Source organism: Cucurbita pepo, chromosome 11 (genome assembly GCF_057944985.1).
Source record: "Cucurbita pepo subsp. pepo isolate OVF chromosome 11, ASM5794498v1, whole genome shotgun sequence".
Lineage (NCBI taxonomy): Eukaryota > Viridiplantae > Streptophyta > Magnoliopsida > Cucurbitales > Cucurbitaceae > Cucurbita > Cucurbita pepo.
The window spans coordinates 16,371,518-16,396,849 of record NC_141808.1 but is presented as its reverse complement, the minus strand read 5'-3'; the positions used below and the strand labels follow the sequence as shown (position 1 = coordinate 16,396,849).

General features: G+C 37.4%; 5 protein-coding genes across 5 annotated transcripts; 2 read left to right on the top strand and 3 right to left on the bottom strand.

The window, feature by feature from the left end:
• Positions 1–2,941: 2,941 nt before the first annotated feature.
• Positions 2,942–5,480, bottom strand: LOC111804802 (uncharacterized). Its single transcript, XM_023689593.2, has 3 exons — positions 5,158–5,480; positions 3,534–3,592; positions 2,942–3,459 (listed from the first exon to the last, which is right to left on the bottom strand). Exons 1-3 carry the CDS (start codon positions 5,275–5,277, stop codon positions 3,114–3,116), a joined length of 525 nt encoding a protein of 174 aa, XP_023545361.1. The 5' UTR covers positions 5,278–5,480; the 3' UTR covers positions 2,942–3,113.
• An 848-nt stretch (positions 5,481–6,328) lies between these two features.
• On the bottom strand, positions 6,329–8,656 carry LOC111806053 (uncharacterized). The gene is made up of 3 exons (XM_087128749.1): positions 8,341–8,656; positions 7,131–7,189; positions 6,329–7,045 (listed from the first exon to the last, which is right to left on the bottom strand). The coding sequence occupies exons 1-3, from the start codon at positions 8,464–8,466 to the stop codon at positions 6,520–6,522; spliced, it is 711 nt and encodes a 236-aa protein (XP_086984875.1). The 5' UTR covers positions 8,467–8,656; the 3' UTR covers positions 6,329–6,519.
• A 1,428-nt stretch (positions 8,657–10,084) lies between these two features.
• On the top strand, positions 10,085–16,736 carry TIP1 (Ankyrin repeat family protein with DHHC zinc finger domain-containing protein). The gene is made up of 13 exons (XM_087128394.1): positions 10,085–10,607; positions 11,056–11,196; positions 11,756–11,868; positions 12,214–12,293; positions 12,422–12,585; positions 13,389–13,527; positions 13,620–13,719; positions 13,840–13,897; positions 14,106–14,183; positions 14,287–14,385; positions 15,300–15,378; positions 15,474–15,622; positions 15,748–16,736. Exons 1-13 carry the CDS (start codon positions 10,332–10,334, stop codon positions 16,174–16,176), a joined length of 1,905 nt encoding a protein of 634 aa, XP_086984520.1. The 5' UTR covers positions 10,085–10,331; the 3' UTR covers positions 16,177–16,736.
• Positions 16,737–17,715: 979 nt separating this feature from the next.
• LOC111804797 (temperature-induced lipocalin-1) lies at positions 17,716–18,967 on the bottom strand. The gene is made up of 2 exons (XM_023689587.2): positions 18,540–18,967; positions 17,716–18,196 (listed from the first exon to the last, which is right to left on the bottom strand). Exons 1-2 carry the CDS (start codon positions 18,909–18,911, stop codon positions 18,014–18,016), a joined length of 555 nt encoding a protein of 184 aa, XP_023545355.2. The 5' UTR covers positions 18,912–18,967; the 3' UTR covers positions 17,716–18,013.
• A 1,244-nt stretch (positions 18,968–20,211) lies between these two features.
• Positions 20,212–24,740, top strand: LOC111806024 (uncharacterized). The gene is made up of 3 exons (XM_023691351.2): positions 20,212–20,611; positions 22,672–22,695; positions 24,050–24,740. Exons 1-3 carry the CDS (start codon positions 20,419–20,421, stop codon positions 24,349–24,351), a joined length of 519 nt encoding a protein of 172 aa, XP_023547119.2. The 5' UTR covers positions 20,212–20,418; the 3' UTR covers positions 24,352–24,740.
• The last annotated feature ends 592 nt before the right edge of the window (positions 24,741–25,332 follow it).

Below are 25,332 nucleotides of genomic sequence, written 5' to 3'. Positions count from 1 at the left end.
TGATTTGGGAAGCTGGCTTTTGTTTTCTTTCTCTCTTTCCAAATTTCAACTCCCAAAATTTGAACTAATCCCGATAGTAATTTTAATTCAAGAATTAATTTCTCGATGTTTCGTTGAGTCGGTTTTACGTAAGTTTCTCTTTTCTATGTTTTGTTGAGTCGGTTTTAGTCTTAATCTTTCTATTTCACGACATTAAACTATATCATCGAATCACCGGTGTTTTTTTTTTTTTTTTTTTCTCTTGTTTGATTTTGTGGGATTTGGATATTTCATTGGATTTCACCGTTTTTAAGTTAGGTGTAATAATTTATAGAATCCGGTATCCAGATTTGGCACCTAATGGCCCCAACATTCCCAGTTACCTACCCCTTGCTTCTTAAGAAGACTATCCCTACAGCAGGACGAATCCTTCCAACATGTTTTGTCCTCACTCACATGTATCCCAGGAAAATTCTTAGGAAACATGTTTTGTCCTCACCAGGGAAATTCTTACGAAACAGGTTTTGTCCTCACTCACATGTATCTCAGGGAAATTCTTAGGAAATCACCAATATAGAATTGCTCCAAGTAAAACCGATTGAGCTACCCCTCATTTATTCAGATAAATTTTATATGATTTATTTGGATTTGGTAAGATCTCGAGTTTCAATTCGTAGACATATATATATATTTATTATTTTTTTTTAAAAAAAAAGCTTTTTTTTTTCCATTTTCTTGATTTTCATTTTTAGGGTAATAAATTATTATTAGAATGTGACCTAAAGAACAAAGGTATTTTTATTGAAATTTTGAATTAAAGGGCAAAAAGGTCTTTTGGAGAAGAAAAAATTGGGATAATAATTGAAAAAATTACTCAAACATGTGATAATTGTATAAATTATGACCAAAAGGGACCAACTACTCAAGATTTTATTTTATTTTATTTTAGTTTTTAGTTTTCCTTTTTCCCTTTTGAGGCCATTCTTTTTTATTTTTATTTTTAAATGGAATGATGAAATTCCATTTTTGTCCCTAGATCAAGTTTCGAGCGCTAAATTATGTAATACAAAAGTATATTATGTGATTATAATCTACGTTCCCGTCCTGCTGTGTATTACATTAATGGGAGTGGACGAGAAAGGAGGAAACGTAGAAAAATTTCCCCAATTAGCTAAATGAGATCGAACATGATGTTCATATTCCATATCTCAATACGAACCTCTAATTGCATGCATGTGTGCGCGCGCACACACACGTATGTTAGCAACCATTCATATATACCTCGAGTTAAATTTGATTTTTTTTTTTTAATTCTTAAAATAAATGATATTGTCAAAATAATAATAATAAACTTAGTGAAAAAATGGAGGACAAGGAAGAACTCGAACGACTCGAAAACGCGCAGCCGTCGCTGCTGCCTCCTCTCTCCTCCATCACCTCTATTGCAACAAACGTCCCAGCTCCAAAGATCAGCGGCTCGGTATTTTCTCTTGACTTCTCAAATCTCTGATTAGTCGCATCGTAATCGGGAACAGTAGGGGATTAGTCCGATTCGTGATCTCTCTGAAGTCCAGAGCAGTAATAATCGGCGGCGTTAGTCGAGAACTTGAGGAGGAGGAAGAGGAATTTGGAGCCGTCTCTCAAGAATCTACCACAAATCCTGCAATTTTTCGATCTGAGAAGCTACCATTCTGAAGAGTAAGTGAACTTTTTGCTAGTATTGTAGGAGGCATACATTTCTCTTGGTTTGTTTGAAATATTTTTTTTTGTTTCTTTTCTGATTGACATGAGAATTTCTGGAGAATATACGAGATGAATTGAAGTGTTTGATTTTGAGTTTTATCATCAGAATCGGATCGTTTTGTTCTTGTTCAGTAATGGAATTCGATAGAAACATAACCAGATTCTTCGGGGGAGACAAAAACTCAAACAATTGTGCTTACTAAAATTCCTAGTTTGAACCTTAGATCCACCACTAGCAGATATTGTTCTCTTTGAGCTTTAAACGCGTCTGCTAGAGGAAGGTTTCCACACCCTTATGTGATTTGTTCTCCTCCCCAACCAATGTGGGACATCACAATCCACCCTCATTCGGGGCCAGCTTCCTCGCTGTCCCTCTTTCCTTCCTCCAATCGATATAGGATTCCCCCCAAATCCACCCCCCTTTGGGGCCCAACGTCCTTACTGGCACACTGCCTCGTGTCTACCCCCTTCGGGGAACAGCGAGAAGGCTAGCACATCGTCCGGTGTCTGGCTCTAATACCATTTGTAACGACCCAAATCCACCGCTAGCAAATATTGTCCTCTTTGGGCTTTTCCTTTCGGGCTTCCCCTCAAGACTTGAAAACGCGTCTATTAGGGGAAAGTTTTCACACTCTTATAAATGGTGGTTTGTTCTTCTCCCCAACCAACGTGGAACATCACAGAACATGAAACTAAATTCATATCTCATCATGTCGTTGGAAGATGAAACAAGAATCAAACACCAAACAAATCCGAAATCAGAGGTCAAATAAGATGTCAAATGAAATGATCTAAGAAACTAGTTCTTAAAATCCTGTTCATGTGTTATTGAGCAAGTTTTAACATTGGTTTGTATTCCATTCATCTCAAATACTCATTTGTAATCTGAATTTTAATTACAAGACATTTTGTTCATCAAGTTTCTGAAAACCCCTTTGTACTCTTTCATTGCTTCATGACTATTTGTGTATTTAATGTTGTTAAACTGATACTTGGAAGCTTTTCTAGCTTGGTTTGTGTATGAACTGAGTTAAAATACTGTGATTATGTAGAAATGGGTATTCAAAAGAACCGTTAGACCCGATCAACCTAAACGGTAAGAAGTGTCACTCTAATTAGAGCTTCGAACTTTAAGATTTTTATAATTGAACTTAGTTCTTAGCTCGATGCTCGTATGAATACACAATTTTGCCATATCAATGGAAATTTGCTTAACTAGTTTACCAAAAGAAATGTTATATATAACATGGATCCATAACATCACAAACATAAGCTGCGCAGTTCATTACCAACAAGGCCAACAATGTTTCTACCCCTAAACCAAAGGCTTACACTAGCTAAACTTCCCTCGCTGCTCGAAACTCGATGACGTGGAGGGCCAATCAATATTCTCACTTCCTCTTCTTAGCTGGTGGCTGAGGTGTTTCCTCCTCCTCGTCTTCCTCCTCCTCGTCTTCTTCCTCGTCCTCATCGTCGTCCTCGTCCTCTCCATTGTCGTCGTCCTCATCATCATCTTCCTCATCACCTCCAGCTCTTCCGTCGCCATTTGCTTCAGGATCATCCTCTGGATCACCATCATCCCCTTCTTCACCTCCGGAAAAATCTTCGTCGTCGTCGTCGTCATCCTGATCATTTGCATCATCGTCATCGTCGTCATCTTCATCATCCTCCGTTTCACTACCATCTTTGTTTTCCTGATCGGGGCGTTCCTTTTTGTGAAGTTCAGAGAAAGGAAACCTAGGAGAAGAGAGAAGATCAGTAATCTCAGAACATTAAAGTAAAAACATATGAATGACATGAAATTTTATTACCTTTCCTCAATTGCAGCCAACCCTGGTGTGGCATTGGCATTATTTAACAGAGCACCTGTCTGAAGAAAACACAATCATGTTGGAAAGTGGATCATTAAAGTCTCAAGATCATGTTCTGTCTCGGAATTGTCTCAAACAAGATCAGAAAATTGCATTCTAGATGATAAATTTCAAGAGCAAGCATTAGAAAGAAAAAACAAGACATCCAGCTATGTCTTGTCTAGAACAACTAATCAGAAAATTAAGAAAACTTCCAGATATGTCTCGTTAAGCAGTCCAATAAGATCAAGCTTTTAAGGAGATGTTAGAACAGGAGGCCACAAGAAACTGGAAAACATGAGTTGATTTGGACAATGATTCTGATTCCAAGTGCCAAACAGCAAAACACCCAAAAAAAAAAAAAAAAAACTAGAAAGCATGAGACGATTAGACAAGAAATTCTAAGAAATTGAAAATGAACTTCCAACAACAACAAACAATCACTAAGTGCAAGGGACAGCTGAATCTTGATCGACAAAAACCACATGAAATGAATAGTATTAAACATCATTTAAGCATGCCCCAAGGAAAATTTGACTAGATAAGTGTGGACGTCGGCTGGAGAAAGGAACGAAGCATTCCTTATAAGGGTATGAAAAACTCTCCCTAATAGACGCGTTTTAAAACCGTGAGACTGACGACTAACGGGCCAAAGCGAACAATATTTGCTAACGGTGGACTTGGGCTATTACAAATAGTATCAGAGCCAGACACCGAGCGGTGTGCCAGCGAAGACGCTGCCCTCAAGTGGGGTGGATTGTGAGATCCCACATCAGTTGGAGAGGGGAACGAAACATTCCTCATAAGGGTGAGGAAACCTCGCCCTAGCAAACATGTTTTAAAACCGTGAGGCTGACGACTAACAGGCCAAAGCGGACAATATCTACCAACAGCTTGGGCTATTACAATAAGTCATTCGTTAACATACACCCATCAACATGAACCAGATAAATATAGCTACCAAAAACATCAATTTCTCATATCAAACATTCTATCCTCAAAAGAAGTAGGATATCCAAGATTCAACAAATGTGGGGCAGAAAAGCAAGAGGATTTGCACAAGAATATCATGTTTAATCTAAATACAGAATGGCAAAATCCTGACAAAGACGGCTTGTTCTTGGTCACAATGAGATAAAACAGTCAACAAGATGGGCGAAAAATTGCCTTCCATTCACATTTATCACTACAGAAAACACTTACACTTAAAAGATAGGTCAATTCTTAATAGTTTCAGCTAAAATTTCCCGAATAAAGCACCCAAAAAAGAGTAATGACAGAGAACCGGGTTGTTCTTCAAGGAAGTATTTAACCAGAAAAGAAAACAAACGAGTAAGGGTACGACTCCAAATGCAAACGCAAAAGTAAGTCAAAGAACCCGCAAAGAGCAAAGAAATTTAAGCTTCAGGAAGTAAGAACAACGGCAATAAATTCAGAAGCTATAAAGAACAAAAGAAAGAACACAAGAAGTAAAAAGAAAGTAAAGGAAAATTAAGCTTCAAGAAGTAAGAACGATGACTAAAATGAGTAAAATCCGTGATAAAACGAAACCCCATTAAAGAGTAAGGTCAAAATGAGGGGTTACCGCCGCAAGAAGGCAAGCGAGGGAGTTTGCAGTGGCAAAAACAGTCTCCATCACCATGGCTTCCAAAACAGAAGACACCCACATGGTTCTTTCCATGAAGCCGACACCCTCCAACTCCATTGCCGCAAAAACGAGCTCAAAAGTGAACTGAAATGGACAATAGCAAGAAAAGGAGAGAGAAGAAGAAGAAGAAGGGAAGGTCGCAGAGAGAGGGAGAGAGAGAGATGGGCCTATCAGTGAATGCAGATAGAAAGAGGGGAAGAAATGTGAATAGATTTTCTGAGATTGGGAGAAAAGTTGGGTTTAGTCCAGTTAGGGTAAACCCTAGGGTTTTGTTTGCAACTGCAAAAACAAATATAAATAACTTTAAATTTTTAAAATTTTAAATTATATCTAACAAATCTTTTAATTTCATTAAAAGAGCATAAAATTAAAAAAATTTGAAATAATAACAAATAAATATAAACCTTAATCGTAAAATTTTACTTCGATTGAAGAGGAGAATGAAACATCTCTTATAAGGATATGGAAACGTCTCTCTAGTAGACATGTTTTAAAATCATGAGGCTAACGACAATATGTAGCGGGTCAAAGCGGACAATATTTGCTCACGGTGGGCTTGGGATGTTATAAATGATATCAGAGCCAGATACCGAATGGTGTGCTAGCGAGGACGCTGGATCCTCAAGGGGGTGGATTGTGAGATCCTACATCGGTTGGAGAGGAGAACGAAACATTTCTTTATAAAGGTGAATTAGTTCATGTTATCAATCCCGGATCAATCCACCCTAATTAAAAAACGTAATCATTCTAAATATGGTTAGCTATATATGTATAGGTATAGGTCGCACCCTTTAGTGCCATCCATTTCTAGAGCTAGTTGATCCGGCAGGTGAGTTGTTACCCTCCATTTTTGGAGCTAGTTGATCCGGCAAGTGAGTTGTTACACACTCCTTAGCGGATTTCAACTTCCATGACCACCGTCCTATTTGTCTTAATTGACCAACACCCTTTGTGGGATTTAGGTTAGTGTGCAGTTAGACATCGTAACACTTTCGGTTCGTCCCACATACATATACATACACATACACATACACGTGTATATATATAATCGGGCAAAGAAAATTTTATAACACATTTTTTGGTTGTTAAACTATTGAAGATTTTGGGATTCTAGAGAGAACAAATTGTGATATATAATGTCGATCCACAACATAAATATAGGAAGTTCACTAAGAACAATGTCACCTCTAAATTTGAAGGCTGACTAGCTAAATTCCCCTCACTGATAACTTCCAACTCCTGATACAATGGGGAAGGGCACAACTGATAATGGAAAAGGAAAAGAGCCAATCACCATTCTCACTTCCTTCTCTTCGCCGGTGGTTCGAGTGTTTCCTCATCATCGTCTTCATCCTCGTCATCTTCCTCTTCTTCGTCGTCGTCATCATCCTCATCTCCATCGTCGTCGTCATCGTCGTCATCTTCATCATCTTCGTCCTCCTCACCGACTTCTATTCTTCCATTTCCACGTGCTACAGGGCCATCTTCCTGATCAACCTCATCCACTTCGTCAGCCGAGAAATCTTCATCGTCCTCATCCTCATCGTCGTCGTCGTCGTCTTCATCATTGTCATCTTCTTCTCCATCGTCTTCCTCATCACCTCCTGCCTTTCCATTGCCACTCGCTGCAGGGTCATCCTCTAGATCACCATCGTCCCCTTCTCCGGCCGAGAAATCTTCTACATCTTCCCCACCATCCGGGCCATTTGCATCATCATCATCGTCATCATCAACTTCATCTCCATCTTTATCATCCTCTGATTCACTGCCATCTACATTTTCCTTATCAGGATTATTCTTTGCGTGAAGTTCTTCAAAAGGAAACCTAAGAGAGAAGTACAAATCAGAAATCTCAGAACTAACTAAGAATAGAAAGTAAAATGACATAAACAATATGAAGCTTTTATTACTTTTTCCCAATTGCAGCGAATCCTGGTGGAGCATTGACATCATTTAACAGAGCTCCTGCCTGAAGAAAACTTAATTATGTTGGAAAATGAATTGAGATCTAAATTTCTTGTTCATTGCATTCAATTAACATCACGCACTGTGACTATGATGGCTCATCAAAGAGTATAATCAGAATATCATAACGCAATCAAATTCCCCAACAGCCTAGAAGAAAAGGAATTCTTTTAGAAGAAAAGGAATTCTTTTATCAGGTGAGATTTACAGAAACATATATGGAAAATTCTGTGGAATTTGCTGGTTCACCCTAAGGTAACAGGTCGGTCGATCGATCGATGTGTTACGAAAGAAAAAAATTTAAGGATTCCAACATAACTATGTTTGACTTTCATTGATTGCAAAAACATCAAACGAAATTGCCCACAAGCAATCAGAAAGCATAAGTGTTGTTCAAACAACTGATTCTAACATAGAGGAAACTGAATTTGCAACCAAAACCACCAAGCGCCAAGGATATAGCTCAAATTGACAAACAAAAGGCATAAGAGATAAACTAAAATGTACAACTTTTAAAGATGAAAGTACACCCAAAGTCCAAAAGATCGGCCATTCCACACAACAGTAGAGGCAAATTCTGTACTCGACCCATCAACATGGACCTCCAAGAGCTTCAAATTATCATTTCTAACGTAGCAGGCTCCAATAAGCGAGATTTTCCCAATTCAAAAAGGTGGAAAGAACTCGAAAATATTTTCACAAGGAATATCGAGAACGATATAAGCAGGGAATGGTGAAAGCTTGAAGAAGAAAAGCTTCTTCCTCGTCGCAATTTTGAAAATAAGTTGAAACAAAACGTGCAAAGAAGAATTAGCTTCTCATCCACATTAATCCACTGGAAACCAACCAAACACTTCTCTCAGGCTCCACAAACACAAGTCAAGCCTCAAGATTTCCAGTTAAAACTTCACGTCTGTAGCAATTGTAAGTAACGAACGGCCATAAGAAACAAACAAGCAAGCAAGCACAACAAAGGCAAGTAAGCAGCAAACGTCAAGAAGGTAAAAGAAGGCATAAGAAATGAACAAAGTCAACAAAAGGAAATGCAAATAGCCACTAAATTCAAGCAAGAACAAGAAAAATCAGGACTAGAAACCAGTAGAATCCATAAAAGAACAAAAGCGATCAAAGAACAAAGTGAAAGAAAGAGCTCACCGTGGCCAAAAACCAAGAAAGAGAGTTTGCAGCGGTGAGAACAGTCTCCACCGTCAGAGCTTCCAAAACAGAGCGAAACCACAGAGAGGTGTCGTCCACGCAGTAGCCCACGCCTTCCAACTCCATCACCGCGAGAGAAAAACAAGCTCAAATTGAAGAGAAGAACGGGAAAACGAAGAGAAATGAAGAGGGTAGTTGCAGAAGGAGAGCGGGACCTGGAAGAAGATGAAGAAAGGGAATGGTTTTTTCTGGAAAATTGAGAGAAAAAGATGGGTTTAGTGGTCCGGTTAGAGTAAACCCTAGGGTTTGGTCCGATTAGGGCTTTGCCTTTGTTTGCATCTGAAATATAAAATAATAATAAATAAATAAATAAATAATAACAATAATAAAAGAGATACATTGTCCTCCAATCAAATTTATTTGCGTCTATTTTTTTAGGGTTTCTTTTTTAATTCAAATTTTCGGACTCGGATCTTTTCGGTTGGATTTCGCTCAGACCCGACCCGACCCGACCCGGAAAAGTCAAATATTTAATTAAAATTTTAAACTAATAATTTTATCCACAAATTTTATTTTGAAACCATTAATATATAAATTGATTAATGCGAATTAGAGAAAATTTCTATAATAAAATGGTTGATTACCGTTTTTTTTTTATTGAATTAAAGTGATTTTTTCTTTATTTTATTATTTATTCAAAAATAATAAAATTATCATTTTTGTTAATATGGAGACAAATAATTATATTTCAAGCTGGTTCGAAGTGGAATAATAAAAAAAAATAATTACAAATTAATAAAAAAAATATAAATTGATTCATTTTTATTAATTTCTCGAATTTATTCATTCTCGTTGACGTAAAATCTGCTTGTCATGAAAATGTTATTTTGTTGACATATTTGGATATGTATTTATGTTATTCCGACATGTTACTCGGAAAAAAAAAATGGAGTTTGTTGACGACAGAGTTGAGGTAGAGTCGAGAACATTCACGTGTCGTTTTTAATGTCTAAATTTTAACTGTTTTAATGGCGTAATTGAAATTTTTTAATATGCTGAGGGTAAAATTAAAATAGTAACCTTAAATAAACCAAAAATAAAAATACATAAATTATTATTTATTAGAAATGCAAATATCTTGAAAACAACCCATTTTTATTAATTAGGTTATTTTTGTATTATTTTTTTTTTAATTTTAAAAAGTATAACAATTTTCACTTTGAAAATTCAATTTAAAAAATAATATTATAAAGTAAAATTTTGATAAAATTTTAGAGTAAGACAATATTATAAGTAAGATTATGTTAGAATTTACTACGAAACCTGGACGTGGAGGTTCGACTCAATCGACTGCTGTGCCACAATCAGATATGTAGAAATCGAGAAGGCGACAGACAGTAAACCTCAATTTGGATCTTGGAGTCGAATAGATATAGAAAATATACGACTATGATTCGGTAGTAGACGAGATAATGACGAAGGGTCCCGACATTTTTAGAACAGAATCTTATTAGGTCGAAACAATAAGCTCGAAAGTTTGAACCAATGTTTGATTGTTAAGGATATTAAATATAATATTTAAAAAACTACCAAATATAGGGATTTATTTTTAATTTTTAATTACACGAATAATGAATAAATGATTTAAAAATTTTAATTAACTCTTTTTTTTTTAGAAAAATAATAATTAACTGAACATTAACAAACAATGAAAAAAACAAAAAGGAATTAATGGATATTAAATCATTATCCTTTTCCGTCGTAGACGGCTTGGATTCTCTGTCTCTCTCTCTCCTCCGTTACAGCCACCCTTCTCACAGTCAACGCTGACGGACGGCGACGATCAGTCTCCTTTGTCATTCCCGGAAAAACCCTAAATCCTCTTCTATCCAATTCCCATTCTTCAATCTTCAATTCGTTCGAATCCTTCCGATCTTGCAAACCCTAGACCCACCGGATTCATCCCAACCACATTTTGTAATTTTTAAATCATGTCTTCGGAAATTGAGGTCGTCGACGAGGTTCAATCGCGGGATCACGAGCCCTCGCAGACTGCCTCTGCTTCCTCTGCCAAAGGTGATGGCGACGGCGAGGAGAGCTTGAGGAATGATGTCTATACGGCTGCGGCTTATGGCGATTTGGAGAAGCTTCAGAGATTGGTCGAGTGCGAGGGTTGCTCTGTTTCTGAGCCCGATGGCCTTGGATACTATGCTCTTCAGTGGGCTGCTCTTAATAATCGCACTGCCGCTGCTCGTTATATTATTGAGGTTCGTCTTTCCAATCTGCGTCTTTTTATCTGTTGTGGGTCGTTTGGAAAATTTGATTTCCTTCCTTCCTGCATTCATCTCATAGGATTTCTTTTTTGTTTTAATCGATTTTTGTTTTGTTTCATCTGTTATTTGATGGGCTGTGTGTAATGTAATGGGGGATTAACATGCTTTTTCTCTGGATTCATTTTGTTTAAGTGAGTTCATGAATGGTAGTTTCTGGATCGAATTTTTTAGAAGTATTGGTTTTCTATCTGTTTATTGGTTAATGTGGACTTGAGTTTTATAATCCGTTTCTTCCCTCCAAAACAAAAATATTTGGATGGGTGAGGCAATGCTTGATCCTTTAAATGATGTCTATATGCTCAGAACGGAGGCACGAGATTTAAAACATGTATTGTCATTTATATTAGCTGTTTAGTAAGTTTGATATTGTATCATTTTCCAGCATGGAGGTGATGTAAATGCGACGGATCATACTGGGCAAACAGCCTTACATTGGAGTGCTGTTCGTGGAGCCATCCAGGTGGTTGAGGTTTTACTTCAAGAGGGAGCTGTTGTCAATGCTGCTGATATGTATGGCTATCAGGTCGTGTTTATTTCCTTTCTGGCAATTAAATGATTGTTAATTCCTTTAGTATCCTGTTCATGAATTTATATGACCTAGGAAGAAGACAATCATTAATACATCGATAGAAATTCGAGTTTGTTCTTGAAACTGCCTGCAAAATTGTATGAGAAATAAGTAGACCTGGATATAATAAGAATTGTGTTCTGCAACATTTGTATCCCCCCAGGTGTCTGATACTGCTATTGACGATTTTGTTACTGTGTCCATAGTCGATTGGTGGTATATGAGAACATATAGGTTATTCATTTTTGTTGAGTGCTCAGATAGGTGGTTAGGATGTCTGTGTTTCATGGTTTATTGAGTCACCTGACACTAATTTCTATTCAGAAACTTATTCCCAAACAATTAACTAGGTGGTGTTTATCTTCTTTTTTGAATCTCAGATTTCTAGCTAATGTTTGAGGCATTCTTTTTCAATTAAAAAATTTGTTCAACATTAAATTGATAGTCAGTTAAGTAGATCAATTGAAAGTTGCCTTCTATCATACTAATTGTAACTATATGGACTTGATTGCAGACAACTCACGTTGCAGCTCAATATGGTCAGACGGCTTTTCTCTATCATATTGTTTCAAAATGGAATGCGGATCCCGATGTTCCTGATAATGATGGGAGAAGCCCTTTACACTGGTACTAGTTTTTTACAATGCTTCAAATTGTGAAAGTGGTAGTTCTATCATCCATATTTATGCATATATGGTTATGAATGTGGTTTTTTTTCTTGGTATTGTGCTATGATCATGATATCTTACTTTCTATTTGGTTTTATGTTTCTCATCCTTGTTGTTTTGTAATATTATGGGTAATCCCGATTTTGATATGGTCCTAAACAATTTGCACCGTTTTACACACTTGGGACTTCCCTAACCCAAATCAATGGGTGCTGTACTGAATATGTCTTTTGATATATTCAGAACCAATTCTTTTATGATTTATAATCCTTTCTCAGTTGATTCTTTATGTGGATTCTTGTAGGGCTGCATACAAAGGTTTTGCTGATTGTATACGACTTCTCTTGTTTTTGGATGCATATCGCGGACGTCAAGATAAAGAAGGTAATGTGTGGAGGGCTTAAAAAGCTTTACCCAAGGAAAAAAAATATATGCCTTCTAGTTTAGAGATAATGTGTAAGCACTCTTTTTAGAACAAGTGTTTTAAATCTCATGGTTCCTTCTTCTTTCAGGTTGCACTCCTCTCCATTGGGCAGCTATTAGGGGTAATTTAGAGGCATGTACAGTATTAGTGCAAGCTGGAAAGAAAGAGGATTTGATGGTGACTGATAATACTGGCCTTACGCCTGCACAACTTGCTTCTGATAAGAACCACAGACAAGTTGCTTTTTTTCTTGTATGTTGAAACCAAATCAGATTTGTTTTTTACGCTTGAATTATTTTTCTTTCTTGTTTTGAAATTAGTATGTTATTTTGTGTTTTTCATGTGAAGACTTTAGTTCTTTTTTTTTTTTATCATTTAGTTGATTACAATTCTCTTACTCTGTGATTTAATGATATTGATTGAATTAAAGGCCTTTAGTTTATTTTCTTTCATTCTTCTTATTATATCTGCCATTTCATTTCTTCTTCAGGTTGATTTTTTTAAAAGAATATTTCTCTAAATTTCACTTGTTATTGTGCCGAAGTTGTACCTGGAAGCCTTTTTATTAGTAGCTCTCTTGGGAGTGGGTTTTCTCTTCCTCCTGCCTGTAGGCTTTTTTCCTCCTCGTTCATCTTTTATATACATCTTGTTTCTTATAAGGCAAGGGAATTCCAAGGCTGGCATGAAGAATTTATGGTTTTTGTAAATAAATTTTCAAAAGCTCGAGGATTAAGAGGAGGGACACTTGATTTGTTAGTGATGTTATGGCAACACTTTGGGGTACTTGAAACGAAAGAAAGTGAAAGGATTTAGAAGATATGTTTGATGCGTGGTTCAGAGTGATTATCTTGGCTTCCCTTTTGGGTTATGACGATGTAGTTGAAATATATTTCTGGTTCAGTGATTTTTTCCTTATTTAAATGGTATATATACATATATTTTCTTTCTTGTTCTATTTCTGTATGACTCCTTATCTTCCTTTTTCGGTGTATTTGATTAACATTTGTTTCTTATGTAAAGGGAAACTAATAATTTTCTGCTTTTGGACTCTTCAGGGAAATGCTAGAAGGCTGCTTGAAAAACGTTGTGATGGAAATAGCTGCCTTGGAAAATTGTCAAAGCTAGGACTTGCCCCTGTACTTTGGTGTTTAATCTTCCTGTTGCTGGTCACATATATTCATTCCGTCATTCTGGGTATTTCCATAAACTTTACATAACAGTCAAGTCTGTACTCTTCTTTATCTTTTTAATTAATTAATCACATTTGTTTTGCATTTTTCCCACAGCATCAAATCTGCCAGTGTTAACGGCTGGCTTAGCCTTTCTTGCATGGATGGGTGTTATTTTAGCAACTACAGGTCTTCTTATGTTTTATAGATGTAGTAGGTGTGGAAACTTCCTTAAAGACGACCATTCCTTTAGCTGTGGGATATGTATAGATCGTAATTGCAGAGTTTGATTCATTTGCTAATAACAACATGTTCATTTTTTTTTGTTAATCTGCAGCAAAGATCCAGGTTTCATTAGAATGGATGTGCACGACTCTCAGAATATGAAAGATGATGTGCGTTTATTTATTTTTTCTCTAGGCTTCTATCGAAAGTAATTTTTTAGAGGAACAATTATGCATACATCTTTCCTCGTTTTTCAGTAATTGCTTCTGTAGAATTGAAAGAGTTCCTGTTCTATTGTTACAATTGGGCAATCTTCTTTCTTTATCGTTATCTTGATGCCTAAGGTGAAAGCTTAACTTGTTCATTTCTTTCTATTAGGAACCTTTATTGAAGATTGAGATCAACAACCCCGCTTTGCTTGCTGGGAATTGGTCTCAGCTCTGTGCTACTTGCAAGGTGCGTTCTGTTTCTGATTGTTGATTGTGTTTTGTATAATTTCTTTTAGAATTGTTAATTTAATTTTAAGCACATTATTAACTTGATTTGATATCATGCTTAGATTGTCAGGCCTCTTCGTGCAAAGCACTGTTCAACTTGTAATCGATGTGTTGAACAATTCGACCATCACTGCCCTTGGGTATCCAATTGTATTGGCAAGGTACAATATCATATATGATGGACATTTTCATGTTTGTTCCTTCATTTTATTAGTTAAAAAAAATCACTTACCTAAAAAAAATACTGGTAAGAGGAACTCATCTAGGAACTAGCCAATGGAGTTACAAGCAACCCTCCAATTGACTTGATAGTTTTGAAGTACAGATGTGCCATAATGAAATATAAATAGCTGAACTGCGGCCTTTGCAGCGAAAGCTGTAAATTTTAATAATAAGCATAACTTTTCTCTTCATTATCAAGTTTAGGGTGGTGGCTCAACGTGAGACTGCACTTATTTATTTTTATTGAATTCAGAAATAAAATTCATTTCTAATTAACATAAAAGATAACAGGAGGATGAGCACTTCCCTAGTTTCCCTTTTTAGTCATACCAGTTGAGGTTGATAGGAGAATGTCTCATGCTCGGGTTGGGGGATTAGAACTTTTTGGTGGTATGCAAGTTACTAATCTCCCAACCTAACTCAACCTGACACGTCGACAAATAAAGAAAGAATATGAGATATCTTCATAAGAGGGAAAATAAAATGTTGCTTAGTAAATGAAATGATTCCACACGGCATGCTGTTATCCAGGCCTAAAAATTCAAAGTTCCTTCTTCCTCTTTGTCAAACCTCTGGAGCCTAAAATATGTTCTGTTTAGCTTAATATACTTTTTCTGGATGAATTAATAACAATCCCTGACCTACAGAATAGCCCCTGCGCAAGAAACAGTCAGGAAAAGGTGCTTCTAATTCTCACAATCCCTTTTGCATAGAATCATAAATCGTGTTGGGAAAACACTGCCAAGTGCTTCTCTTCTTTGTATTGAAGGCTGCTATGCGTTTGCATTGTATTTTTGCTTCGATATATTCATACAATCTGAGGTTTAATGTGGCTAATCAATATTTGACACAGAAAAACAAACGGGATTTCTTTATATTTCTTGTTCTTGAAGTTTCAGCAATGGTGATCACTGGAGCAGTTACTATTACAAGTATGTTTCTAAATGACTTGAACAATGATTTATGTCTGTCATTTTGCATTTTGGATTCCCACGTGCCTTAATCTTTGACGATAAATCACTTTCAGGAGTTATAACTGATCCATCCTCTCCATCGTCTTTTGGAGCTTGGATTAACCATGTTGGCAATCATCATGTTGGTGCTATATCATTTCTTATCGTTGATTTCTTCCTCTTCTTTGGTGTGATTGTCTTAACAATTGTCCAAGCATCTCAGGTATTTTCTATATCTGTGGACTCTTTTGGAACTTGTAAACTTGGCGTGTTTACTATGTGCTTTGGTTGGTTTTTTTAATTCCATTTTGGTGCTTACGAGCGAAAATTTTGCCTTGATGTCACCAGATATCTCGTAATATTACTACAAACGAAATGGCAAATGCTATGCGGTATAGCTATTTGCGCGGTCCTGGAGGTCGGTTTAGGAACCCTTATGATCATGGGATCAAGAAAAACTGTTCTGACTTTCTGATTAAGGGATACAATGAAGACGTGGAGTATAATGAAGGCTCGTCGCATTCAGAAGAGATGGAAGCAATGTCTACACCGATGAATTCAATCTTGCAGAATGGAGACTCTCATTCTCACAACACCAATGGAAACAACCACATAGCAGTAAATGTGAATTCTAAGAATACAACCAGCCATCACGGCCATACTCATTCTTCAAATTGTAGTCACAGTAACCATGGAAAAGCTAAAAAAGATGGTGTCCCATTGGGCTTAGGTCTCGGCCTTGGGCGTTTATCAACTCGCTCGGTAGCAGCCTCATGACGCTTATTATTGTTTAAGTGATCACGGAGTTAGTGTTTTGTATCATGTCAATATATTAAACATTAGATTTGAATGTCCAATTGTGATTTGTGCGCTCCTTTCCTCGAGAAATCTCTGAAAGACTTTATGCAGAGTGCTTGGTTTCGGACGTGCTGTTCTGTGAAGAAAAATGGAAGGCATCTGGAACTTCTTCTGTGAAGATCTTGGAACTAGCTGCTTTCATATAAAGTGAACATAACTTCAGCGAGGCTACCATTCTGGTAATTCAGATTCCAAGCTATTGTAGATGCTCTTCCGTATGTAGGCATAACCTTTGAAAGTGCAGATCTATTATTTGTTTGGTAGGAACCTCGACTGGCATTTTGAGAATATCTTGTTCAATTGATTTTATTTTTTATTTTAGATATGTTATTGTAATGATTTCTCTGTGTATAGTACAATATTTGGCCCTACATGGTCACATTTCTTCTCTTGTGAAGTAAGAGAGCTAACAACTGCCTAATAGTTCGAAAGAAGTTTCTAGTGGTTTGATTCTTCAAATATATCTTTCAATTCAATTCTATCTTTTCTTTCTAATGATGTGAATATGTTTGAACTGTTAAAACTTGGTCTGTTCATCTCTCTCCCTTTCACAACTCAGAGAAAGGGTCTAATCAAGGAGGGTAGAAGAGAATTACAGAAAAATTAGTTGGAAAATGAAGGTATTGGGTTATTGGGATTGTGGTGAAGCCTATAATCTGTGGGGGAAAATGAAAGCTAACCTCTTTCAATGAAGTTGGTGTAATGAATGAAAGTGAGTATATCTTACCATACATCTGATATCCCTTCAATTCTATTAAATCTTTTATCCAGTGATTTGATTCTTATAGTTAGAGAAGGGATTTGTACACTTATCTATTGATTCAGTGGTTGATTTTGCCAGGTTATGTATGGAACTCTCATTGTTTGCCAAACTAAATGGCATCAAAACTGGAGACTAGCCTGCCTTTATATACACCTTCTTAAACCTCAACCTCTATATCTCTTCTTTGCTTCTCTTAATCTGAATGAACTTCTTGAGTTTTGGAGTATTCTATCACTACATGAGAGAAAACTATGTTCAATTTCATATGTACTTCTAGCTGGAGGGCTACCTAGTTTGAAGAACCCTTTCACAGGCAATGGTCTTGGAAAATAACTGTACTTTTAGGATAAATTATGTCTTTTAGGATCAACTATTATGTTCATTTTACTTCTAAACGTTGAACCATCGAACCAAAACACTTTTTCTGTTTGGTTGACAAAAGAAGATGGTTTCATTAGATATCTTACAACTGGAATTCTTCTTTTTTCCAATCCTGTTCCTCCACCACCGCGAACCCCGATTAGACTCAGGCATAATACACTTTTTAGTTATTGGGAGAACCCAAATACTCTCTTTTGGATCCAGGAAACAGCTCTCAGAGATCTTCTTTTCCTCTCGAAAGATATAGGAGTGAAACAATCAACCTATTGATATTGAACAGAAGAGTTGTAGTTTCGCATAGAAAAGTTTGCAGGTTATATGTAAGTAAATTGCATATCTATTCAAATTTCATCTTCACAGGACTGGGAAAGTTCAGAACCTGGTAGTCCAACAGTAAAATGTTGAGCTCACAATCCCAGCTTCATAAAGAACTATTCAGCAAATACAATATCTGGGAGACTCTATACACACAGCACAAAGGACTGACTCGTTTCAACCATTCCACAAAACCAAGCACAAAATCTTCACTGGATACAAACCAAAGTGGTGAAATTTAACAAACCCATTGAACTCAAAGGTACAATATTCAACTTACTTTCCTTCAAAGTTTGATCATTTTCCAAACATTGATTTGATCCACCATATTCCTTTAGTATCTTTAGGACCTTCATCTCCTTCTGGAGGGTCAGTGTGTGTTGTCCTACGAAGCTTGCTCACATCATAACCTTGTTCCTTAGCTTTCTCCACTAGTTCATTATATATCTCCTCATCCAAATGATTCTCCCTGCACAATATCTGTCAAGAAAACACCATCAAAGAACAATTCAGAAACATCCCATTATCCTTTTTCACCAAAATCAACAGTTTGGCTATCGGGTTTCGAAATGAAACCTGTAGTATTTCACAGGCAACCTAAATATAGCTCAACTAGCCATACACTTGAAACTTGTAGCTCAACTATACACTTGAAACTTGTAGTATTTAGCGTTCACCTAAAGTGTTGAAACTTGTAGTATTTAGCGGTTACCTAAATATAGCTCAACTAGCAATACACTTGAAACTTGTAGTATTTAGCGGTCAGTCTAAATATAGCTCAACTAGCACAAAATATGTATTGTAGAGAGAAAATTAGTCATACCCAGAGATAGTTTCTGCTAGGCTGGCCAATTAAAGCATGGTGATAATCATGATCAAGATACAAAATCCAGTAATCTCCAACAATAGGAATGATGGGCAAGAATGGAGGAACATAGAATTTAACTTTGAGCTTGGCTTCATTGCTATCAGGGTTAGCTTTAACAGCAGTACCCTCAATGAAACTTCTCCTGCCATCAACCCATGTTTCATTTAGGACATTCACCGTCCGTTCGTCTCTCAGGGTGTAGGTCGCTCTGGTATTAGCTCCATTTTTGGGCTGGAACCTCGATGGAAATGAGGCTATTTCGTACCACCGACCCATGTACCTCTCAAGGTCGACGTCCTTCATGACTTCCATCTCTTTATTCGCCATTGTTGATTGTTGAGTTTCTGAAAGATACCTTAGAAGGGTTTTATTTGCGGGGTTCGGTGGTGATTTGATTTGAATAATTGGGTGTTGAAGAAGATGTGGACTTGGGAAAAGAGGCGACGTGGAGAGATATTTAGCGGTGGGAAAGGGGAGTTTTTTGTGGTCGAGAAATCGGCAGACGCCTGCTTGTGGGGTCAAATTTCCTTTTTCATTTCTTCTTTTTTCTTTTTCTTGCTTGCCAAACAAGGTAACGTGGGAGTCGTCTTCATAATGGCATCAAATTCTTTAGTTAATAAGAAAGATGATGGGAGGTTAAATTGTGAATCCCATCGTCCCGGGTTGGGTTGGGTTGGGTTGGGTTAGATCGGGTCGTGTCGAGTCGAGTTAGGTCAGGTCGTGTTTGTGACATTTTTAGAATCAAATAGTCACAATTTTTTTTTCAACTAAAACCACTCTTATTAAATATTGAAATCCAATCCAATTATAATTCTTTTTATAAAAGTGTAGAAATCTCTCCTTAATAGACGCTTTTTAAAATCGTGAGGTTGATAACGATACACAATGAGTCAAAGTGGACAATATCGGCTAGTAGTTATAAGAAAAATCGGTATAGTTTGCAAGATGAATGTTCTCTCAATGTTGTCTTGCCTATCAACTCGTTATCCTCAAATGTTTCCATTTTTAAGTTTGTGTAAGAATGCCTTATTTGACAGAATTCTTCTATTTTTTTATCATTGATCTAAGTGAGGATAAATTCAACTCCTCTCATTATGCTTACTAGTATTTCAATCAGTATAGTTGCCATCGTTAAACTGATAAATTAGACATTCATCCGGTTGTCCATATTGTAATCGTTCAAGTAAAGACTCAACCAAAATATCTCTGTATCAGGAGCTCACCATATCGATTTTCGATCAAGATGACCCCAACTGACTTATAACAATTTGTAGTGTAGGATGATATTAATTTTAATTTAACAATGTTTATATGGTAATTTAGTCCTGAGTTTAGCCGTTAAATAATAAAAACTCGAACTTGAATTTTTTTTTTTTTTACTTCTAAAATTTAGAGATTGAATTGTTACTTTCATGAACGTTTAAGGATTTAAATAAACTTTAATCACTTAGAACAAATATAAAAGACGATACTTTGTCGTGCTCGACTCGAGTTGATAATATATAATATAATAATTCACAGGTCAAAAACTGGATACTGTACTCAACTGAATCGAGAGGAAAAAATAAAAACTTAAATTTTTTTTTTTTTTTTTATTCCTCTCTATAGAAATCTTTATGTTGTTACAGTACATTATAGCCCACTAAATATTCAATACGCCGACACCTGCAGAAGAAATCTTAGCAGAAGTTTTATTTTGTTCATCCATTCATTCCATTGCTTTCTAACTTCCACTGCTGCAATTAGATCTCAGTTCATCGCTTTCTCGGTAACAACGCGGAAACAGAGAGGAAAAGCACGAAAGAATCAAAGCGGGGGAAGATCAGGGCGAGAAATGTCACGCCGATCTGGGTCTTGCCTGAGGTGTTGTCTCGTGATTTTCGCCGTAGTTTCTGCTTTGGCTGTTTGTGGGCCGGCCTTGTATTGGCGATTCAGGAAGGCTTTGCTATTGGGAGATTCCAAAACCTCCTGTGCTCCTTGCATCTGCGATTGTCCGCCCCCCTTATCCCTTTTGAAGATTGCTCCTGGTATTGTTTCTAATCTTCGTCTCTCAGTTCCAGCAAATGCAAACGATTTCTCTTGTGGGTTGCTTTAGATTTCTGTTTTTGAACACTTAGTTGTGAAATTTAGTGAGAATCATAGATACCCATTTGGCCATTTGAAGGATTTTGGTTGTTTGATAGATATGTTTCCATTGATGGTTTGGATTCTGAGCTGTTTCTTTCTTTGATTGTGTGTTGTTGTATATGGCTGTGGAAAACTTGACCCATCTTAAATTTGGATTTGTACTCCCTACTGTTGGGCTTAATGTTGAGGATTGTTGAGAGAGGAGTCCCACATCGGTTAATTAAGGGGTTGATCACGGGTTTGTAAGTAAAGGAATATATCTCCATTGATATGAGGCCTTTGGGAGAAACCAAAAGCAAAGCCATGAGAGCTTATGCTCGAAGTGGACAATATCGTGATTTCTAATATTGTATCAGAGTCATGCCCTTTAACTTAGCTATGTCAATAGAGTTCTCAAATATCAAATAAAGAAGTTGTGTGCCTCGAAGGTGTAGTCAAAAGTGACTCAAGTGTTGAATAAGTGGTGTACTTTGTTCGAGGGCTCTAGAGAATGAGTCGAGTCTCAATTAAGGGGAGACTGTTTGATGGCTCCATAGGACTCAGGGGAGGCTCTATGGTTTACTTTGTTCGAGGGGAGGATTGTTGAGGATTGTTGGGAGAGGAGTTCCACATCAGCTAATTAAGGGGTTGATCACGGGTTTGTAAGTAAGGAATACATCTCAATTGGTACGAGGACTTTTGGGGAAACCAAAAGAAAAGCCATGAGAGCTTATGCTCGAAGTGGGCAATATCATACCATTGTGGAGGTTCGTGATTCCTAACCCTTAATGGAGCTAGATTATGCCTGATGTCAACTTAGAATCTTGGTTTTTGTTGGGAAACTTTCAAGAATTTGTGCTTTTCTTCACCGGTGCCTTTCAGAGTAACACTACTAACGTTCGGACTTCCTGAATTTGTTCTTTGTTGTTTTTAACTCAAGTATCTTAAGTAGCACTCGATCTGAAATTATGAACTTGGATTTGCTTCTTACTTTTCACTTTGAGTCCTTGTTTATGCGGTTGAGGATTGTTGGGAGAGGAGTCCCACATCGACTAGTTAAGGGGTTGATCATGAGTTTGTAAGTAAGAAACACGATCTCTATTGGTACAAGGTCTTTTGGGGAAAACAAAAGTAAAGCCATGAGAGTTTATGCTCAAAGTGGACAATATCATATCGTTGTGGAGATTCATGGTTCTGATCCACTTGTTATTTGCTTCAATTCTAGATAGGCTAAAACTTGTTTATCATTTAATGAAATGGTAATGCCGCCCCGTCAAGCAAGTTGATGATCTTTGCATCAATACCCTTCCCTTGTGCTACCGCCAACATCAGTCAATACCACCGAAAGAATTCTCATTCACACCCACAGTCTCAACCAATCTGTTGGGCAACGCTCGTAAGGAGTCCTATTGAAACCAAGAAATATAGGCCTGCGAGCCATCCACACTAGATAGAAATCGATTCAATTAAGCGAATCTTGTTTGGCATGGATAAGCAAGCATGGACAGGCTCCTCGAGCGACCCAATTCAGGAAGATAGAAATCGCCGGTTGGTTTGGTCCAACCAAGAAAGACATGGGAGTGGGCATTGCTTAGGCCGAGTTAAGTAAAGACTGGCTACCTAGTAATTTGTAACCACCCCTCACTGCGCACTTTCAATATATCTTTCTCCTCCCCCATCTTTCTTACAACTAATTGCTGCATGCTATCGGATCTCGAGAACCTCTTCAGTTATTTGGTCCAAGTTCGTTAAGGGGGGTCTCATTGGCGCACGAGCGGTCGTGAAGTTTCTGTGTTGAGTATTGGGGTGGGGCTTGATACCATAGCATGGATGTAAAAATAGTATATAGACTGCACATAAATTGCTCCAACATTCTTTACCAAATGCAGAGTCTTTTTTATTAAATTTGTGTTCTTACCAGATTCATTGTTACTTTCTCTCATTAACACTGTCTTTTTTGTTCTTGATAATTCTTTTGTAGGTCTGTCCAATCTCTCTGTCACAGGTTAGAATTCATCCCTCCAAATCAACTTGGCAATGAATCATGATTCTTTACTTGTTTTACTACCATTTTGAATACCTGTTATGGTTTAATGAACTAAACTTATTTGTGCTCTCTATTTTTCTGGAGAAATACATGCAACTTTCATCATATTTCTCTTCCATCATCCATTTCCATGACATATGATATTGTTTAAGGTTATGTTTGTTTCCGATCCGACGTTTTCTTGTTCTGCTTTGTTCTACGATGGATCGAAACTCCTAAAAAAATTCTGCATTCTGCACTTCATTGAAGGGATTCTGCCAACCATTTTCTTCTAGTTCTTGATGTTCTTTTATATATGTGCATGGCCGGTAATTATTATGTGTGAGATCCCACATCGGTTGGAGAGGAGAACGAATCATTCTTTATAAGGGTATCATAGCCAGTCATTGGGCGGTGTGCCAGTGAGGACGCTGGGCCCCCAAGGGGGGTGGACTGTGAGATCCCATATCGGTTAGAGAGGGGAACAAAGCATTCCTTATGAGGGTGTCAGAGTCAGTTACCGGACGGTGTGTCAGTGAGGATGTTGGGCCCCTAAAGGGGTGGATTGTGAAATCCAACATCGGTTGGAGAGGGAAACGAAACATTCCTTATAAGGGTGTCAAAGCCAGTCACCGTGTGGTGTGTCAGCGAGAACTCTAGCCCCCAAAGGGGTGGATTGTGAGATCCCACATTGGTCGGAGAGGGGAACAAATCATTCCTTATAAGGGTGTCAGAGCTAGTCACCGGACGGTGTGCCAGCTAGGACACTGGGCCCCATGGGGGTGGATTGTGAGATCCCACATCGGTTGGAGAGGGAACGAATCATTCCTTATAAGGGTGTCAGAGCCAGTCACCAGGCGGTGTGCTGGCGAGAATGCAGGCCCCACACTGAGATTGATTATGAGATCCCACATCGGTTGGAGAGGGAGACAAAACATTCCTTATAAGGGTGTGGAAACCTCTCCCTAGTAGACGCATTTTAAAACCGAGAGACTGACAGCGATACGTAAGGGGCTAAAACAAACAATATTTGCTAGCGGTGGGCTTGAGTTGTTACATCATACGTCTTAATATCTTTCTTCCAATATTTTTTTGTGTCCACGGACGACTCAACTCTCGTTCCCCCGTCTTCTACCGTGATTATATGGGCTGTGTTTTCTTCACTTCTTGATTTGGAACTTTTAGCTACATATTTCTTGATTTGAAAGTTTGAAACTTCTATATGTAAGTATTGGGAGATTTCAGCTACTTATTTATGCTCTTTCACATCAATCTGCTTTATATTTTCTTTGACATTCTTCAATGCACATGCTCACTTCTTTATACATTAAAGACTGTGGGAGTAACGACCCAGATCTCAAGCAGGAGATGGAAAAACAATTTGTGGATCTTTTAACAGAGGAATTGAAGCTTCAAGAAGCCGTTTCTGGCGAACATACTCGCCATATGAACATCACGTTATTCGAGGCGAAAAGGGTAGCTTCTCAGTATCAGAGGGAGGCTGAAAAGTGCATTGCTGCAACCGAAACTTGTGAAGAGGCCCGAGAACGCGCCGAGGCTTTGACGATCAAGGAAAGGAAGCTTACGTCATTGTGGGAGCGACGAGCCCGCCAAATGGGTTGGATGGTGGAATAAGTCTATCATTTCAAAGGCCACCCTCTTAGTTCAACTAGTCGTCGAGTCGAGTCGAGTCGAGTAGAAGCTGGCAAGCGAATTGCTTGGTTCATCAATCTTTCAAGGCATGATGTTCTTCTCTCTTTTCTTCTGTTGCACTTTTCCTGGAAACATGTCGATTCTACATCATAATTCATACATGACATGTTACAGACCCCGTTCTTCTGCATTTGCTATATATATGTGTGATCATCCCCTCTCGAACCGTGACCACGTGACTTATTATCTAGGCGTTTCTGATCTGTTCACGAACTCGAATAGAAAAAACTATGTTGTTGTTCTAAATTTTGGCACCAGTTTGGTTCCCTGTAAGTGATGTTAGTAAAATCTAGTGGTATCCCTTTTGCATATTGGCCATTTTCAGCTTGATGTCTGCTCTAAAGAACATGAACCATGAACCGAAATCACTATATTGTCGATCTGAAATGTTCTCTTAAGCTATTCTCTGAACTTTCACTAACCTCATTCTTTTATAATTTTATTTTTATCTTGTTAACATAGATTTCTCTCCGGAAAGAACATAGTTTTAAAATCTGATTTACGATCAGAATATGCCACTTTCACAGCGAGGAATGTTAAATTTGTATTGGATTCAAATCTTTGACCCGTTTTTTTAATATGAGTATATGTCATTTTTAAATATGGATAGATCCCGAACCCCAACACATACATACATAGACACAAAATGAGGTTGGATATGTCATTTTGGCACATTTTAAAGAGGTGCCATTGGACATTTATAAAATATAATAGATGGATGAGCTAATAAGACAAAACAAAGTTAGATATATAGTATTTATTATTGCTCGATCCCATTTACAAATTTCAAACCCATTAAAAAATTATATCATTTTGAGGTAGTAAACATATATGTACACAATTAAATAAATACTTGACAACGAGTTCATAGCGGGTGATTAGTTGGACTTATATTTTTGACAT